Consider the following 21,015-nt stretch of genomic DNA (forward strand, 5'->3'; position numbering starts at 1 on the left):
CAAATCCTCCTTAGCCACGGAAATGTCCTTATTGAGGGCGGACAATTTAGTTTCCTCATACTTAATGATCAATCCAATGAGTTTAAGCGAACATTCGGAAAGAGCGTTTTCCCACTCCGTTTTAAATTCCTCACAAAAAACAAAAGTTGGAAATTTCTTTATGCGTAGTCCTCGTGGGACCATTTTTTTATTAAAGTAAGTTTTCAATGACTCATGGTCCCACCAAGTCCTGGTTTCTTGAGACAATAATTTTTGATATTTGGATAACAGTGTTGCATAACCCAGTTCTTGATCAGTTGTAACCGATTCCAAATTAAAAACTTCCCGCAGTTTTCTGCTTCTATTGTCCTCTATAGAGACGCCTGTTGCGTCCATGTTTAAAATCAAAATGTCTCTTGGTGTAATATAAAAATTTTTTCAAAAAATGTATATTTGTATACACATAAAAATATATATATACCCCAGGGGTAGGGAGGTCACAGAATGTGTGTTCACTGAAAAAATGCCAAAAACTCCTGATAACCGTGGCAATAAGAAGAGTGTCCGATCTAGAGGGCACGTGAAGTCGATATGTCTTTAGCAAAAGTGGAAAGGGGGAAAAGGAATATCACAGCCCATACAGAAACTAATCTTGATAGTGGATAGATGTCAACAATGCAAACAGCTGACAACATATGTTTGTGGAAACTCAGATGATTTGGTGCTTGAAATACATAAACACGATCCCTTTCGGTATGATAGTGTATCATAATATAGTTTGCACAGACAAATGCATCCTTATAATGAGACCACACTCACGGTTAACGGAGGAATGATCGGGTGCCTGGATGAAAGAAATCCCCGTCGGCTCGGAGTGTCTCGTGGTGAGACAAGTGGCTGATTCTGTAAGAAGTCAAATTGTAGATTATAATGATAGGCCCTAAACAAGGCATGTAATAAAACTAGTGGGTCTCCCCACATTATCTTCATTAAAGCAATGATCCATGCACAGAACCAATTAACAGGGGGGGAGAGAGGCTACTAACTGAGACCAGTCACCTTGCTCTTCAGAGAGATATGTAGAGACCTAGACAAACATCCTAGAATAACTTAAAAGATTGTCCAAGCGAAGCAAATCTGCCCATTGAGCTAATTGCAAAATACATTTTATTGCAGGGGAGTTAAATCAGATCCAGACTATTTATGGCCATTCTAGATAGAGAAGCATTTTAGGGAACGAACAGTCGTGGAACCGTCCTTTCTCACCACTCAGTACAAGTGCATCTTAAGTATTATATACACATCTAAACAAGCTAATAAACAAATGTGACTCAAGACAATGAACATAACACACATCAGATGTATATATCATAAATAATTAAATAGTAAATGTTTCCAGGGCTTGGTGTTAGCAAGCACATTTATGTATATTTATATAGGGCTATTTTGATGTAACTTGAAGTTCCTGGGTCCCAGTTCAAATCTGTAAAGGGGCTCCTATTTGTCATGTGCTATCTACAGTATAATACTAGTGTCTTCCTATATAGTATTGTAGAGATGGCTTTGGGCTCCGGGGCTTGGTAGCAACTGTCCTTTTTACACTCCCTATAGATGCATTCCAGAATGAAAACATTTCAAGACATGTCATTTGCCTTGGTGGGGTATTATAGGATATGTTGGTGTCCTTGGTGGTGTATTATAGGGTATGTTGGTGTCCTTGGTGGGGTATTATAAGGGTATGTTCACACGGCGAAAACCTTTTCCACATTTGGCATTTTCAAGTGGCTAGCCGCGACTGCATTGCATCCGCATCCCATCGCGGCATCCTGCTCCTGATTAGACTTAGATGAATGGGCCTATACAGGAGGGTGTCTCGAACCCCCTGGCTGACTCAGCTGCAAAATCCACGTAAAGATAGGGCATGTCACATTCTTTTCTGCTAGCTGAAAAAAGTGGCTAGCAGAAAAAAACTGCAAGTGACTCCCATTGAAATGAAGGGGAGGCTTTTTTGCAGGTGGATCTTGAAGCAAATTCCACATGAAAATCCACCTGCAAAAAAACTCTGTGTGAACATACTTTAATGCATAAAGCTGATCACCTGGAGGCGCTGCACAGAAAGGGCCACAGCAGGCTTTATCTGCTCAGGAGGCTGAGGGCGTTCGGAGACCAGGGGTCACTTCTTAGGGCCTTCTTCAACTCTGTGGTTGCTTCTGCCCTCTTTTTCGGAGTGGCCTGCTGGGGGAGCAGTATATCAACCAGGGACAGAAATAGACTTGACAGGCTGATCAGAAGGGCCAGCTCTGTCCTGGGGAGCCCCTTGGACCCAGTACAGGTGGTGGGTGACAGAAGGATACTGTCTGTGGTGACCTCCATGCGGGAGAACAAATCCCACCCCATGTATGGGACCCTGATGGGACTCGGCAGCACTGTAAGTGAGCGTCTGCTTCACCCCAAGTGTGAAAAGGAGCGCTATCGCAGGTCCTTCCTTCCAACCGCGATCAGGCTGTATAATCTACATCAGACCAAGCGAAGATCACTCCGCACAGAAAACTAATGATTATGACTATGAAGTCTCCCTTCTTTCTCTTCCTTCCTTAGCTTCTATGGACTCCTAGTATATCTTCTCTTCTCAGCTTATGTGTGTCTACGTCTGTAATATATTACTGTGTATTATCCTGTATCTGTATTATTATGCTGCTGTAACATGCTGAAATTTCCCCAATGTGGGACTATTAAAGGATTATCTTATCTTATCTTATTTTATAACCATGTCTCTATGAAAACAAGTGCTAGTAAGGAGAAAGCCCTTGCTGTTGTCTTGTCCCATCACTGGTCATGCTTCCAAGTAAAATAGAGCTGTTTTGTAAAGTACAAGTACAAGTAATATTCTATGCTAGGGAATAAAGGTCGTATTTGCAGACACATTAAAATATGATTTGGTGAGATAAGGTGCAACACTGAAGTGCATGATATGGGACTGAATAAAGAGCAAGACAGGAAGCACTTGATGTAGCAACCACGTTTAAGGAAGGTAATTTAAAGGGATTTTCCAGCTCCAAATTGACTTTTTATACTGGATAGGTCATGTGAAGCACCCAGACACCCTACAGATCAGGAGCCAGAAGTTGGTGCAGTGGTTAAGGTACACATCCAAGCAGCTCCTATTCAAGTAATAAGAGGAGTCCTGCAATTCTCCGGTACCACTGGTATACAGTTGATGGCGCTGCTGCATCACTCCTACTACTTGAGCATGTGCTTCCCATCCACTGCAGCTGCTTCTGGGACCTGGAAGTTGTTAGAAGAGCTGATCTGTATGGGGTCAAGGTGTGGAAGCTACACAGATCAGATACTGGTGACCTATCCTGTGGATAGGTCATCAGTATGAAAAATCCATTTGGGTTGTAAAACCCCTTTAAGGCAGAATATGACCCTGAAAAATCACTAGTTTCCCTATAGAATGGAGACCAAAGGGAATGAGAAGTAGACAAGGGACAATGCAAGACAATACATCCATAGTCTTTTGTTATGTTCAACCATACAAACTATGGGGGAAGACTATTAAGGACCATGTGCCAGAACTTTTGCTTTTCTATAACTTTTTCTACAAAGTAGGATGAGTCAGGAACTCAACACATTTTGTCAAATCATGGTATAAATAATAATAGAAAGTAGTAAAGGGAAAAATGGAAATACTAACAAGCATGAAAAAGTAAAATATACTTGGATGTGCTTGGGGAATAAGACAGCTGCAAAGGCCTGTAAATAAACATGAGTACAATATCATATATAAAATATTCAGCAATATCTAGAAACGATTATGTTGGTTTCCTCAATAGCAAAATCTTAACTCTAATGCCAGATTTTAGAGCGAATGCAAAACTCTGCTAAAGAATCTGAATCAAAACCAACACAAGTGGGGTCATGTATGAAGACGTTCCCAAAGCGAGGAAGTAGCATACCGTGTGCTGTATTCCTCATAGGGAATTTGGTCAATGATCCCAAACAGCACCAGTACTTATTTTGTATGGTACTCCTTACTTCATTGCACATGTACTTCCCATCAGGTGACATGTACTGACCATGGCTTCAATTGGGTAATAAGCCATATAATATATTTTCTACAGATTGCTGCAACTGTTTCAATCTAAAGAAGTTTAGGACCCTAAGCCCGTGCTGCTTAGCAATATACTGGTGGATTACTACCCCCGATCCTGGTGAATTTTGTCAGGGAAGCTGGGGCTATCCAGAAATTTTTCATGCAGTATTACATGGCCATCTATTATGACTGTACTGAAATATAGGAGAACTTGATGGATCACATCAAACAAAAAACAGTGGCCTGTAATGTGGTGTAATTGGGGCGCTGGTGCTATATGCCAAGTAGATGCCAACGTGCAACTCTGCTTTGGCCAAGGCATTTAGCTATAGAAGTCTGCACAGAAAAGCATAGCTAGAACTAGGCTTGTAATAAAAGTGCAATTGCTTACTATGGCAAAAATGTTACCATTTCAATATTCTCATTATATGTAAACAACAAATGCAGGATTTCTACATTTCCGATATCTACCCCTCCCTCTGTCCTTAGGTACAGATTCATTCACATATTTGTACATATTTTGTTACATAGTCATTATTTTTATACCCTCATGGACTGATGAATTGTTCATCACTTCCTTTCTGTATGCCCCAGAGAATAACCTGACAGGGACTTCACCTAGGTGTACATTACATTTTCTTAAATGGAAAAAGCTAATATATTCCCTAGTGAATTCCTGAAAAGCTTCCTACTAATGGACGGAGTCTGTGTGAAGTAATCTATTTCAGCAACGTTTGTTGTATCAACACATTGATTAGAACAAATACAAGACAAGGGAGAGTTTCAGAGCTTGACTTGAGAGGGTAAACACCCTGGGTGATGTCTCGGCCTCACATTCAGGCCTGTATTAACCCCTCGTCCATAGAACAGATCAGGAAACAATATACCGATGACATTCTTCCTAGTGTTACACCACATTCTACATTGAATATTTCCATGTTTATAAAATATTAACTCTGTTTATTCCTGACCCTAAAACTAAGAGTCTAGACACTAGGCAGACAACAGCAACCTATCAACAGCTGTCTGACTTTAGATCTCCTGATGTATCTTGAGTGGGTCATCAGGCAAACTTTATTTTCAGTGGTGCATAAATTAATTACACGCATTTAATAACCAAAATATCATTAGATTTCCCCTTTAATATCATCAAGGCAATGCGCCAGGGAAGCTCTTAATAGTTCAGAGGGCCATAACAGGCTATTATCCTTGTGTAATGCTATTACAGAACCAATTAGGTACCATTATGCGGTGTTTTTTTTTTCCTTTTTTTTCTGTTTATGTGATCTGATCCAATCAGTAGCCTCTGACTTGAATGTTTCAAGCTTGGATACTTTAGAGTTGGAGCTAAGCTGAGAGCTGCTCTCCATCCATCCATCCCTCCCCTCCCTTCATCTTTTGCTGTCTCTGATGCATTTTAAAAACTAATTGCTGGGGTCCCGCTGCATATTATTTACAGGGGAAGAAGGCCATAAATCCAGCTACCCCATGCTGAGAACAAAATCAAACTTTGTCTGTGCTACCGCTTACGAAGCGCAGCTCTGCGCTAAGAGCTCCCTAAAAGCCATCCACACTGACAATTAGAGGGCTGATTGCCAGTTACAAGCCAGCAGCTCGGATCCTAAGGGCATCTGGAGCAATCTGTGCCACAGAAGAAGGAGGAGGTTACAAGCACTGGAGAGACTGTCACATGCAACTTGGGAGCCAGCTTCAGTGCATGGGTCTGAGAAACAAGGCTAAATATTTGCTTCAAGTACAAACTTCTCAAGGGACCCACAAACTATCCTCACAGGACAATAAAAGCTTGATCAGGGACTGTGTCTCTGCATATGCCATGTACAGAGCCCACACCAAGCAGCAGCAGTCAAGAAAAGTTGCTGAAACCCCCCCATATGTATCAATAATGCACTCTGAATTAAAAGTGTGCAGCAACCATATGTTACATGTGTGCTGCACATACTATGAGGGCAGACAGCAGTGATCACCACCACCTCAGAAGCTACTCTCTACTCTGCCTCTTCCAAGGAGAAGCAGGAGGCTTTTAAAGGTCTTGCTATTTGCTGAGATGTGACGCCGCACCTCGTGACTCATTAGTGGTACCCAGCAGACCTATCCATGTTACTGACTGTACACAGCGCAGCAAATAATCCGATTAGGGCCAATTATGCGTGAGATTATAAAGGCAAGTGCTGAAAGGCGAGGCAGCAGCATCCAGGCACACAGGCAGCTGGCCTTTCAGCACCAGGCACAGGACAGCTCCTAGGCTTCCCATCAATTACCTGGCTCTCCCACCACAGATACTTCTCACCTACTCTCTAGTTAGTCCCCTGACAAATCTCAAGCTTCCTTCCAGAGGACTGCATCTTACACTAAAGCAAATCTATTCCCAACCCCTACATCCTAGGCTTACTTTAGCAGCATCTCTCCCTGACATTGGTTCTTCTCACTACTGAACATCCAGGTAAGACTCTGACTTTGTACTCACTTGATATCACTTATCTATTACTACTTGATTTTCATGCCTTCCATGGGATCTCAAGCAAATATACTTAAGATTTTATGAAGCTTTTTGTTTATAGTTTAATATTGTTTCATAAAGCAAGGCAGGAAAAGGAGAATACTCAGGTCGATCTTTATTGGTTTCTGAAAACTGTGGAAAGATTTGTTCTCTGGGGTCCCTCAGGTTCCTTCATAAGGAGTTTTATCTCAAGGAATAGGAATTATTTCTGAATCAGAAAGCTGCAGACAGGAGCTTGGGACAGACTTATACAGAAGAATGTGTGGCATAGTCCTGAGATTGCTGGCTGCCTGCTATGGACTTTCTGGGAGAGTTTGTGTCATTGGATATAGGAAGTTCTAGTAGAAGATTGATCAATTACTTTTATACATTTATTTATCTATCTTATACTACATATCTGTGTATGTATCAAATATCTGATAGTTTTCTGTCTACGTCCTGTATATGCAGGCTCTGTCTCCTCCTTATTTATTAACATATATCATTCATCTGTGTACATGTCTATCTATCTATCTATCTATCTATCTATCTATCTATCTATCTATCTATCATCTGTCTATGTACGTATGTAATATCTGATATATATATATATATATAGATATATATATATATACTTATCTATTTTTATATCTATCTGTACGTCTAATCTATCTATCTATCTATATATCTATCTATCTCTGTAGATATCTAATATCTATCTATCTATCTATCTATCTATCTATCTATCTATCTATCTATCTATCCTTCTATCTATCGATATATCTATGTACGTATGTGATATCTGTCATCTATTTTTGTCTATCTGTTTATCTTTCTTTCTAGCTATCTGTACTTCTACTTATCTATTTAATATCTGCCATCTATTTTTATCTATCTATCTATCTATCTATCTATCTATCTATCTATCTATCTATCTATCTATCTATCTGAACTTCTACTTATCTATCTATCTATCTATCTATCTATCTATCTATCTATCTATCTATCTATCTATCTATCTATCTATCCATCATCCATCACACATCTATCTATTGTAACACCCTTTCCTTTCCCTTACTCCGTATCTTGTTGTTGCATTTATGCAATATTTAATTCTACCAATATCCTCCAAATAACTTTTTTCAATGACTCTTTTTGCAGGTAGACATCTAGGGAAATGTTTTACTTCCACTGTCCCCCTCAGCTGGAAGGTGAGAACAAGCTCTTAATGACTTTTCCCATACACTTTTTATGGATAAATTATGGTATTTATTCTGCCATATTAACATTTTCTATGACATAGTAAAATAAGTGCATATATACATGTGTATATCACTATATATATGAGACATTTAAGGCTTTCCTCCCTTATGTCCGGGGGTTTCTCACACTGTAAGTAGGGTTCACTAGTGTTGCATAAAACATGAAGCAAACCAAAAACTGTTCCATTTGGTTCAGTAGGACTGGGGGATGTAATTGGGAGGTGGGGGTGCAGCCTGCCTCTCCCACCTGCTCACTGCAGCCTGGGGGCACACTAGATGGATCTAGCCACACAGATGTTCACTGTCCAGGCTTGTGTCACAGCTACAAGGCTCTACAACAGTTTTTCCAGCACATCAATCTTTCATGTTGTTTTACAAACATCCTGTGGAAAAAGAAAGAAAACAATAAAAGACTTTACAACCCTTCTAATGCCTGGGGGTGGGCAGCAGAATGGCTCTACCATACTGTTTGTTGACCCTCTTTGTCCCCCAAGGGGTTAAACATCTAATCTCAATTAACAGTACAAAGTTTTGCCTGAGGTGCATACATAGGGAATAAAGCCAGCTCCTAATTAATAAATACAATCAATTATAGACTTAATTAAATACTAAATCTTTTTTATCTGATTTTTTTTTTTTTTTTGCAAAATAATGTCTGGATATTGTCAGGGAATTGTCCACAGATATCTATGCAGCTCAGATAGAGGTGATGCCATGTGGGATGAAACATTACACCTATATCTTTTCTTAGATTTGGCTGATATTTTCTTTATTTTGGAATTTGTGAATAAAATGTAAATTTGTGGTTCGATTTGCTATTTGTCGGTATTCATATTACAAAGTTAGTTTGCGATTATTTCTCATAATAAATGTATTTGTATTTAAATTAATATTAAATATTAAAGTAAAATGTCACACAAGCTCTGGGGAGAATAGGTAAAGGTCTCTCTAAGAAGGCAATGCGACAAAAGTCTGCACGATTAAATTAGTCTATCGATTTAACAACGATCTCTCCATTTGTGAAATCTGAAGACAAGTTGGGAGCGATATAAATGATGTAAAACAATAAAGCTGCGATCAGCTGTAGACTTCCCCGACCTGGATCGTTTTCTAGATCGATGAGATTGGTACATTAATGCAGATTTATTCTGCACAGATGAAAGATCATTCATTGCAGATTATAATCTATATAATCTTTATAATCTATAGCACTATTAATCTAGGAATGATTGGTCGGGCTGGATATATCGCAGCTGAACGGCCGATCCTCTAGCGATATTGTCCTTGGGGTACTGATATAGGCTGGGCCGACAATAGGGAGGTAAAGTTTAGCAGATGAGGTGTAACAGTCTGCTGTCTCCAGTAGGTTCTCCTCCCTTTGGGGGACATTCGGCTGCAGAATTTGATGATGGATTTCTACGCAGAAAGCAGCGGAGGAACCGCACTACATTCACACTGCAACAGGTAACGCGACTTTCTGAAGATAGAGGCACAAATATCACCTATAGAGTTAGATATGGATGTAAATACCTCATGATATGATGTAGAATATATCAATAAATAAGAGTTAAATAGATGGCTATGAGATTAGAAATGTAAATAGATAAAATAGAATAATATGATGTCTATTGCTATAGATGTATACATATACATGTACATATCTAATGATATGATATAGACTATATCACTAAATGAAAATCATAGCTAAATAAATGGATATGAAATTATAAATGTATATAAAATAGGTAGAGAAATATTATATATATTGTTATATATGTATAGATATAAATATCTCAAGATATGATATAGAACATAGCAGTAAATAAGAGCTACATAGCTAAATAAATGGATATGAGATTATAAATGTAAATAAATAATAGAAAGCTGCTTAGACAGACAGATATATGCAGACATATGATGTACATTATTATATAGCTACATCTATACAAGTACATACCTAAGGATATGATATAGATAAGAGCTACATAGCTAAAAAGATGGATGTGGAATTATAAATGCAAAGAAATAGAAGCAGAAAGCTGGATGGATGGATAGATAGATTGACAGATAGAGACAGACAGACAGACAGATAGATAATGAGATAGATAGATAGATAGATAGATAGATAGATAGATAGATAGATAGATAGATAGGAGATAGAGAGAGACAGATAGATAGGAGATAGAGAGAGACAGATAGATAGATAGATAGATAGATAGATAGATAGATAGATAGATAGATAGATAGAGATAGAAGTTAAGGAAAGATTAAAAGAGATTTGATAGATAAATATACAGACTAGATAAACATACATAAGAGACATATAGCTTAATAGATAGCTAGATAAATGGATATGGGATAATAAATGTAAACTATTAAGAAATTCTAAAATATATATAAGATAGATAGATAGGAGATAGATAGATAGATAGATAGATAGATAGACAGAGATAAGATAGATAGAGATAGATAGATAGATAGATAGATAGATAGATAGGAGATGGATAGATAGATAGATAGATAGATAGATAGATAGATAGATAGGAGATGGATAGATAGATAGATAGATAGATAGATAGATAGATAGATAGGAGATAGTTAGATAGATAGATAGATAGGAGATGGATAGATAGATAGATAGATAGATGATAGACAGAGATAAGATAGATATAGACAGATAGATAGATAGATAGATAGGAGATAGATAGATAGATAGATAGATAGATAGATAGATAGATAGATAGGAGATAGATAGATAGATAAATGTAAATATATTAGAGCTAAATAAAAGGATATATAGATGAAAATATAGAAAGAAAGCTAAATAGATACATCTGGGTTGATAGATGGAATTGGACAAAAGATAGGCAGAAGGATAAATAGATAGATAGAAGATAGATAGATAGATAGATAGATAGATAGATAGATAGAAGATAGATAGATAGATAGATAGATAGATAGATAGGTAGATTAGATAGATAGGAGACAGATAGATAGATAGATAGATAGATGGATAGGAGATAGATAGATAGATAGATAGATAGATAGATAGATAGATAGATAGGAGATAGATAGATAGATAGATAGATAGATGGATAGATGATGTTTATAGATATAAAGTAGATGTAACTATAGATGTAAATAGAAATATAAGTATCAAATAAGACATGAAAATAAATAAATAAATAAGAGATAAATAGCACCATAGATAGACAAACACATTTTATTTCTGAAGCTAACATCCATTCATTTTCATTTTTGTGTGTACAATTTTCATAGTCCCATATTTTACATTGTGTGAGCAGCATCTGGGGACTTTGCTCCCTTAAAGAAAAGTCCTCATGTAATATTAAGCACAGACAGATTTGCCATTTTATGAGGCTCATTGTATTAAGTAGGGAGAATTTTTACAGTAACAGCTTATTATTATTACTTATTTATGCCACAAGTAGATAGAAGGCAGTTTTTTCTCTGACTGCAGCTTTGGTGTGAAGCTACAATGTAATCATTAATAATTCTTCTGAAACGTTCTTACTTTATGTAATGACTGTATATCATTTATTGTATCCTCTATATATACTACATAGTGTCAGACTCAGGTTGGATTACATTTATTTATTTGATATAAAATATAACTAGAATTTTTATGCTTTTATGTGATAGTGGGGCCAGGTTTTAACCGCACCACTGTCTCTCCAGTTTCCCAATGTGTTTACCTGTCCCTTGGGCACTTACTTGATGAACTGTATATATTGTCCATTACACATCTAAAGTCTTGGTACAGGAATGTACTTATTGCGGAGTTAGCTGGATCTAAAATAATCTGATGGAGGTAAATTTCTAGTCGGTAGCCATATCATAGCATCACTGTAATTCACTCCTATATTTTCTGCAGCAAGTGTTCCAAGCCCTTAGTGATTTGTAATGTCCACTAATAATAGCGTGTGAGGGATTCTGCAGCGAGATATCATGTGTATGGTATAAATATATTCAGTATATAACATAAATATTTCATGATAGGAATGATAATTGCATTAACAGAGGCAGAGCACAAATCCCCTTGTAGTCCGGCAGACACAGCTGTGCCTTAAAGTACTCCAATTAGAATTCATTTTGCATTGATAGTTTTAGTATCCTTTAATGGATTGCTATATAGTGCAATGATCCTGGAGTATAGCTTGTAAAAGCCAAGAGGTCTTCTCATCTGGTTTTTCATACAATCTACCTACACTGTTTCTGCTCATACAGTCCTATAGAGCAGCTGGAATAATTCAGAAGAAAGTCAATAGTTTATCTGCACCTTGTTATAACCCACCCCTTGTGCCTGGCATCTTTCCTACCGCCACCATGCGCTTTGTTTAGCTTTGATATGTTCTTGTAATTAGCCATGAGAGGCTCACCCCGCTGATACTTGCCTACTTTACTGCAGCTGGAAGCATTGGAGGCCGTGTTCGCTCAGACTCACTATCCTGATGTGTTTACCCGAGAAGAACTTGCCATGAAAATTAACCTGACGGAAGCCAGAGTGCAGGTAAGAAACCTGAAGGGTCAACATTTACTGAGCAGACTCAATGCATTGCTAGTAGGATGTGATTTGGTTTATATCCTGTATGTATATTTTGTTTTTGGAAACAGTATGTCTTCATTAAAATAATTAGTGGGGGGTTTAAGAAGAAGAGTGCAATGGTTTCTTGTTTTTGGGTGATACTGGGCCCTGTATTACTCGAATGGCCACCATGTCTACTTTCCGCATTCTGAATTATAGGCCATGGATGGCACCAGAATGATAACTACAAACCAGCCAATGTGATCCTTTACACCTACAAGACGCTTCGTTCACCATTGCAATTATGATACGTTACTGTTTGATAATGCTTAACACACATACCAATCAATTACTGGTTAATAATGGCAGATACATTTCCTCTCTGTGGGTCATGGTGGAGAGATCCATTAAATGGGAATACTACGAAGTAACTTAGACGTAGACAACACACACAATAATCCAACACAATTCTATACGTTTTTCAATATTCATGTTAAAATTATATTGCTGATGCTTACTAATGATACATATATACTACAATCACTCATGTGCGACATATCTGATAACCTATTCTTAGTATATGGTTTACTCAGGTAGTCAGTCAACCTATTAAAGAAATTTCCTCTTCAAATTGGATGCAACATAGATATCTGTGGCAGCACAAAATAAGCAAGCAATGCAAGGTTAATACTAAGAAAAATTATTACTATTTATTTATATAGCACCATTAATTCCATGGTTCTATACATTATTATATTAATTCCATGCTGCTATACATTATTATATTAATTCCATGGTGCTGTACATTATTATATTAATTCCACGGTACTGTAGATTATATTAATTCCAGGGTGCTGTACATTATTATATTAATTCCTTGGTGCTGTACATTATTATATTAATTCCACGGTACTGTAGATTATATTAGTTCCATGGTGCTGTACATTATTATATTAATTCCATGGTGCTATACATTATTGTATTAATTCCACGGTACTATACATTATATTAATTCCATGGTGCTGTACATTATTATATTCATTCCATGGTGCTGTACATTATTATATTAATTCCATGGTGCTGTACATTATTATATTAATTTCATGGTGCTGTACATTATTATATTCATTCCATGGTGCTGTACATTATTATATTAATTCCATGGTGCTGTACATTATTATATTAATCCCATAGTGCTGTACGTTATTATATTAATTTCATGGTGCTGTACATTATATTAATCCCATGGTGCTGTACATTATTATATTAATTTCATGCTGCTGTACATTATTATTTTAATTCCATGATGTTGTACATTATTATATTAATCCCATGGTGCTGTACATTATTATATTAATTCCATGGTGCTGTACATTATTATATTAATTCCATGGTGCAGTAAATTATTATATTACTTCCATGGTGCTGTACATTATTATATTAATTCCATGGTGCTGTACATTATTATATTAATCCCATAGTGCTGTACATTATTATTTTAATTCCATGATGTTGTACATTATTATATTAATCCCATGGTGCTGTACATTATTATATTAATTCCATGGTGCTGTACATTATTATATTAATTCCATGGTGCAGTAAATTATTATATTACTTCCATGGTGCTGTACATTATTATCTTAATCCCATGGTGCTGTACATTAGTATATTAATTCCAAGGTGCTGTACATTATTATATTAATCCCATGGTGCTGTACATTAGTATATTAATTCCAAGGTGCTGTACGTTATTATATTAATTCCATGGTGCTGTACATTAGTATATTAATTCCATGGTGCTGTACATTAGTATATTAATTCCATGGTGCTGTACATTAGTATATTAATTCCATGGTGCTGTACATTAGTATATTAATTCCATGGTGCTGTACATTAGTATATTAATTCCATGGTGCTGTACATTAGTATATTAATTCCTTGGTGTTTTTTGTTTGAGGGTTTACAAACGGTACACAAAATATACAAACAGATATAATACTAACAATGACTGACTGGCACAGTGGGATAGAGGGCGCTGCCCGCAAGGCTTACAGTCTATGAGACTGTGATACTGTGCATGGTAAAAGCATCTTTTGTGCACTGTTATGCGTTTCTTGGTTGTACCTATGTTTTTATAATGCTATGAACCATAAGTATGGAGGCCATCAATGCTGAAGCATGTCTATCTTCTGAAGCGGTTTGCCTGACCATCTTCCTTAAACAAACCTATTGGTCGATGTTGCTTACGTGGCCCATGAAATGTAATGCCTGCACACTATTGCTATGCTCCATAAGTGACTCTGGGTCTGAATGAAGGAGCAGTAAATCTTACAAGGCTAAGCACCAAGGATCTAAATCTGAGTTGGCCTTCTTCCTAATAGCCAGCACTTTTTTTTAGGCCCATAGCCAATAACAGGACCATTTTGATTTATAGTACATTGCTTTTTGAAGTGTATAGAGTACAGGTCCTGTTCAACAGAAGAGCAGAAGAGAAAAATGTGCAATAAAAAGTTAGAGTTGGCTGAATGTTGTATATAGGGCAAGGAGATGAGAGGTGCAGGGGTTGCAATTCTGCCTGGGCCTTGGTTCCTCAGACTGCCAATTGCCCCCCTGCTCCATAACAACCTACCAGCACTGTGCCTGACATGTCAAGGAGCCTTGTTACGGATTCTTGATCATCAAATTCACTTTTTGTAAGTTTTAGCCTATAAATATGTATTTCTTTTTGGTTTGAGATATCCCAAGACGAGTGGCATGAAATGGTTATCTCATGCTACCAATCTCTGGATTTCTCAAGTCAAAAAAAAAAAGACACGTCTGTGTAATACTTTATTGCGGATGCTAACTTTTCTAGGCCTAGCTGTGTTTTAGGGTATTATGACCGTTTGTACTTTTATATTTTCCCAAAATTTGCTATTTAAATTTTATGAATGTGATGATCACACATGGATTATACTTGGGAGCCTTTCTTGTTGCCCTCAAGCCACGAAGCGTTTTTTAAGTTATCGCTCAGTTTTTTTATTGAGTGATGGATTGAGTCCGTGCGCCTGGGCAAGCTTTGTTAAATCATGTTAAATCTGCACATCCAGAAATAAGCGAGATATCAAGCACTGGGTAATTTCACACTTGAACACATTTCTAAAGAATCTTTTCAATTAAGATCTCTTAATGAGGATTGTTTTGTGATACAAGCCGAGCAGTAAACAGATAACATTGCTGTAGTGTGTGACATAGGACTGCATTATACTAACATATTTACTGCATGCATGGGCAAATTCCCTCTCAGGTATTAAGCGCGCTATGATCCCCCATATGCACTTGCAGCTGCTGCAAAATACTGCAGGCAAATTATTCTATTAGGATCTATGTTATCCCAATTCATGTCCGGAAAACCAGGTAGCCCAAACATACAAATGCGTCCACCCTCCACCTTTATTCAATTGCGTTAAGTGACACAATTGGTCATTATAGCCATCTAACACAATATTGTAACATCCAGTAAAATATGTTAAAAGTGCCATTTTTAATATATGGGAACCTATGGGTAATAAATGTTGGCGCTATATAAATAAGTTATTATTATTATTGCTGACAGATGTCCAACATCTTAGCTAGTATTCCAGCTCACCTGACTTTGATGCACAGAAATATAGAAAAGACTGGAACAACACATTAGAAAAAGGAAAGTCCAGCATCTAAAAAATTGGCAATTTTATTTCATATCTATAAAATCCTCAGGAACAGATGAAGCTATGTCTTAGCGCGTTTCAAGCCTGGCTTTTAGTCATAGCACGAGATGATAGTCATATGCAGTAGATGTTTGTTTCCTATCTCCTAGTAGTAGGCTTGAGCAATGAGGATCAGGAAAGATCAGATCCCGATCGCTTGATCGGATTGGTGATCAAGCAAATTTTACAATCATGAACTGGATCGGCTGGAAAATGATCAAAAATTGGATTTTAAAAACGATCCTGAAATCTCAAGATCAGCTCAACCCTACTCCATAAACATAAAGTTACTAGGGTTGAGTGATCGGGATCAGGAAAGATCGAATCTCAATTTCGAGATCGGTTGGAAAATGATCGAAAATCGAAAATTTTAAAAATGATCCTGAAATCTCAAGATCGGCTCAAGACCAGTCAGTAGAGACAAGACGAGGAAGGAAATATCTGTAAATCTTTTCACCCCGTTACTTGTTTACTAATATTCACTGTAAAGTAGACGAGCTTCTTATAGGATCTTATCACCCATTGGGAATAATGGGCCACCACTTCATGAGCCTTATAGTAGCCAGTTTTCGTCTTCAAGAAATAAAAGACCTAAATTATTGTTTTAGATGTATCCAGTAGATAAAGTATATGCAAAGTATAAGAACAAAATGTAGACAATAATATACAGTATGGGAGATGACTTGCTAAAATTGCATTAAACATTGTTTTTCTTGGGGGTTGGTTGGAGAAAGTTGGCCAATGAGCAAAATATATGTTGGAAATGAAAATCCGTCCCAGGAAATCCGGTCTGGATAATGGGATAGGGTCTCTTGTATGTAGAAATTAGAATCTAGCCACATGATAAATATAATAACGGCACTAGAATGATCACCATTTACAGGAATGATCATGATTTTCTACAGGAATCTAGATATGTTTTTTGTTTTAGATGTTGTCTCCAAATGGCACAAATTTTGCAGTATTCCTCCCTCCCCAAGCCCTGTCTCCTGACATCAGTTCAGAGAGCACATTTGGCCACTGAGAGCAAATGAAGGCTATCTGTCACTTTCACCGTGCACTTTAATAACATCAACATAATGTGGAATATTAGATTAGCTTGATTAATCGGTCATTCATAATTAACTAGTGATAATGTTCTACACTAATTTGTCCGCGTCTCTAAGGTACTGGATTGCATCAGAGAACATCCATTTCCTTGCACTGGAAAAAGAAAAAAAAAAAAAGAGAATAGTGGCTCGCAGCTCAGGTTCAGCATTATCTGGTCGCAAGACCTGTTAGTTTTCCACTAATTTATTTATATATTTGGTTTATAGGATTTCTAACCCCAACATAAAAGAATCTATTCTGTTCCTTTTATAGCTATGGGTATATTAGTATTTTATATAAGGTTTCTGGATTCAGGGAAGTATCCTAGTGAATAGGGGAATATCTAGTTCATACTTAATCTATATTTTTGTAACGTAGACAGATGATACTAGATTTAATATGACGTTTGTGTTCTCACGGCGTGTAATTTAAGATGATTGCACGTATATTGAAGTTTACTTTTCGTGTCTGCAGTCACAGTTCCCAGGTCAGACAAATAATTAAAGCTGAGTTTTCCCCGGACTCGCAGCCCCTTTCATCTATTTTCACAACTGTAAGTGAGATGAATTGGACAATTAGTGGCATAGGGGGTGGTATCACCCAGACGTTCCCACTCACTCTAAAACGTAGACAATCACCTTGCGTTCAGCCCTCTTCTGCTGTATCAGTACTTTCTTCAATAGTAGACTGAAGACATACACAAACAAGGGATTACTATGCAATGGAGGATCGTTAATTGAGAATCAAATAATTTTATGAAATTGTGTTCGCCAAGATTTTCTCTCAAATACTAATGACCCATTTCTATGCTAACCTAAGGAGAATGGTTGTTTTTGTACCTTGTTAGCCAGTGGGGATGAAATATAAAAAACACAAAACTTGATACCTTTTTTAATGGCTAACTAATAATGATGGCAGATTACAAGCTTTTGGGATAACTCTGACCTCTTCCTCAGGTATAGTATAAAATAATTGCATCCTTCAGAAATTGGTTTTATACTATATCCGAGGAAGGGATCAGAGTTATCCCAAAAGCTTGTAATCTGTCAAACATGGTATTTATTTTATATTTACTTTCATATATTTTGCATATATATATATATATATATATATATATATATATATATATCACTTACATATTCCAATGCGCTGTACAGAGATTGTCAGTACATTGCTACCTGTCTATGGGGAGGCAACTATAGGGGCTGCACTGCAAAGGAATCAATGGCTATCAGGTCCTGGAACCTTAGGGGGCCCGAAGGTCCCATTACAACATGAGAAGATACCAGTATTATAGATAGCACATTAGGACATAAGAAGATACCAGTATTATAGATAGCACATTAGAACATAAGAAGATACCAGTATTATAGATAGCACATTAGAATATAAGAAGATATCAGTATTATAGATAGCACATTAGAACATAAGAAGATACCAGTATTATAGATAGCACATTAGAATATAAGAAGATATCAGTATTATAGATAGCACATTATACCAGTATTATAGATAGCTCATGGTAAGAGGGACCCCAATACGTATATTGCATTGGGACCCAGGAGATTCAAGTTACACCTCTCCCTCTTTGGGTTCCCAATACCAATTCCAAATTAAACTATCAATACATTTTTATATCGTGATAGGAAAGCAGAATATCCATTTATATGTGAAACAAATATTCTATTTTTATTTTAGAGATTTATTTCCTGTTTTGGTGCATATATTGGCATATTAATACCAAATCATAGCGAACTCTTTCATCTATTAAGAGGACCTAATAGAGATTTACAAAAAAAATATATAAATTGAGATGTTACACTAAGAAATTATTTACCCAGTGGTCAAAATAGTAGGGTTGATTTATCGAATTCTAGGAAAGGGGGTGCGACTTTTTGTAAACCCAACAGATTTATGCAATGGCATCTTTCACTCAAGTGGCACAGAATATAGGCCTAAAGTGAGTGGAACTAAGAAGCAAAAAGAGTCGAAATCTATCAAACAGCATGCTCCATGGTAACATATTTGTTGGATTGCATGTCTTCAGCCATCCACCAAAACCTATTGCTCTACACTTCTGAGAGTGCATGTGTTTCCAAAGGAGACTGGAAAGTAAGACACCTCTTATCTCCTGTATGAAGAAAGGGTCATGATGAAAAGATTCATTACGTCCAATGCGTCCATTGTTATGATGGCATAGGGGTCTTAACCCCTGTAAGGTTTAAGCTAACTTTACCTAAGCCATTATTAATAAATCTGCCCCATTGTTTTCAGCTGTAGAAGGGATCAGGCATGTGCCGGGGGTGTGAGAACCAAGGGGAGGGCTTATATATAGAGCCCCTCTATCAGCCATTCAATGATGATTAATGGGCAAGAGATAACAGCTTCATGTTGTCAAACAAAACCTTAAATGGGGAAATGAACGAGTTTCTCCCCAGCCCGCTAGTGCAAAGTCATTAAAATATGATAATGAAAAATAACTCAATTAAAGAGCCTTCCAGCTCTGACCTTCTCTCAATTAACAGACAAAGCTTCTGCACAAGTGACCTAAATTTAGACTAAAGATTCTCATTACTCAGCGATTGCCGATGCGTGGGATTAAAGGCTACTTAAATATAATAAAGAGAATCATTAATTACCGATAACTAATAAACACCCATACATTGAACCGGCAGCCAAACTGCAACCTGGTAACCATTTCACTGCTGGACTAAGCCCACATTGCCAGCGATATATAGATTGCAATTTCTAGAAGTGGTCTAAGAAATAGTTTGCACCTGCATGTTCCTTAGCGTGCCGTATAATCGCCATATACTCGGATTTAAGCATTCTCTGTCTCAGCAGTTCAGTATCATTTGGAAAGCTTTACATTCCATGATTTCAGTACTAACATTGCAGGCTTTTACGGTTATGTCTTGGTTTTAAAGGGAAAAGAAAATTTTACACACCATGCTTCCTCTTGTAGCTATAGCGAGCAGTGAATCATATATTAGTAGGTGCACATGGCTGTACTAGTCAAAGACACAGTGAGACGTGACTTCATACTGTTATACATATAAGGCTGCTCAGCGGGCTGTAGATGATGCGCTCCTTGTAGAAAGACATTACTGTCTTTAACCAGCATGTTCAATGGCTGCAACTCACTGGTGAGTATTAAATACTTTTCCTGCTTTACAAGATCACATTGTTTAGATTCTATGACCTTATAAAAAAATTTAAAAGACAAGTTTATAAATCCCTATTTCATATGCAAACTAACATTAAGAATACATCAGGAGCATTGTATATTGATGTTGATGTTAAAGGGTGCACTTTAATTCCTGACAAGGTGTATAAAATAGGCGCATCCTCTGGGAGCCCCTGAATTGTGGCTGAAATCTACACCAGCCCATTGATTTCGGTCATCATTTACACCATGAAAGAATATGGCAAAGGTGATGGTCACATAAACCCCCATTTTTATTGCAAATAAAAAACTTGCAGGAAATATTGATGAATTCCCCCATTGTATTTGTTATCTATTGCTTCTGTAGCGCTAACATATTCCATAGTGCAGTACAAATATACACATACTGATTCTAGGAATCCAGCCGCTCAGTATGTACTTGGAGTGTGGGATGAAGGTGCGGTATTACAAGGGCAGGAGGAACACTGTTCGGCAATAAATGTGTCACTCGGCATTCATTTGCTTCATCCTATTACATAGGCATATGCAAAGTATAAAGGGGAGGAATGATATCTACCATGATCCCCCAACCAGCTGCACTGAGTATTGGCAGCAAATCCCTGTTTTCACAGGGCGGTATGATGCTGAT

At 37.1% G+C, this 21,015-nt stretch overlaps 1 protein-coding gene across 1 annotated transcript in view; it reads left to right on the plus strand.

Annotated features, from left to right (window-relative positions):
• The first annotated feature begins 7,749 nt into the window (after nucleotides 1-7,749).
• The window catches only part of DRGX (dorsal root ganglia homeobox), a 31,106-nt gene continuing 17,840 nt past the window's right edge, over nucleotides 7,750-21,015 (plus strand). The window contains exons 1-3 of the mRNA XM_075257606.1: nucleotides 7,750-7,783; nucleotides 9,201-9,298; nucleotides 12,264-12,365. Of these exons, the coding sequence (XP_075113707.1) occupies nucleotides 7,750-7,783; nucleotides 9,201-9,298; nucleotides 12,264-12,365 (234 nt within the window). The remainder of the gene's footprint in view (nucleotides 7,784-9,200; nucleotides 9,299-12,263; nucleotides 12,366-21,015) is intronic.

This window comes from Leptodactylus fuscus, chromosome 10, assembly GCF_031893055.1.
Source record: "Leptodactylus fuscus isolate aLepFus1 chromosome 10, aLepFus1.hap2, whole genome shotgun sequence".
Classification (NCBI taxonomy): Eukaryota; Metazoa; Chordata; class Amphibia; order Anura; family Leptodactylidae; genus Leptodactylus; species Leptodactylus fuscus.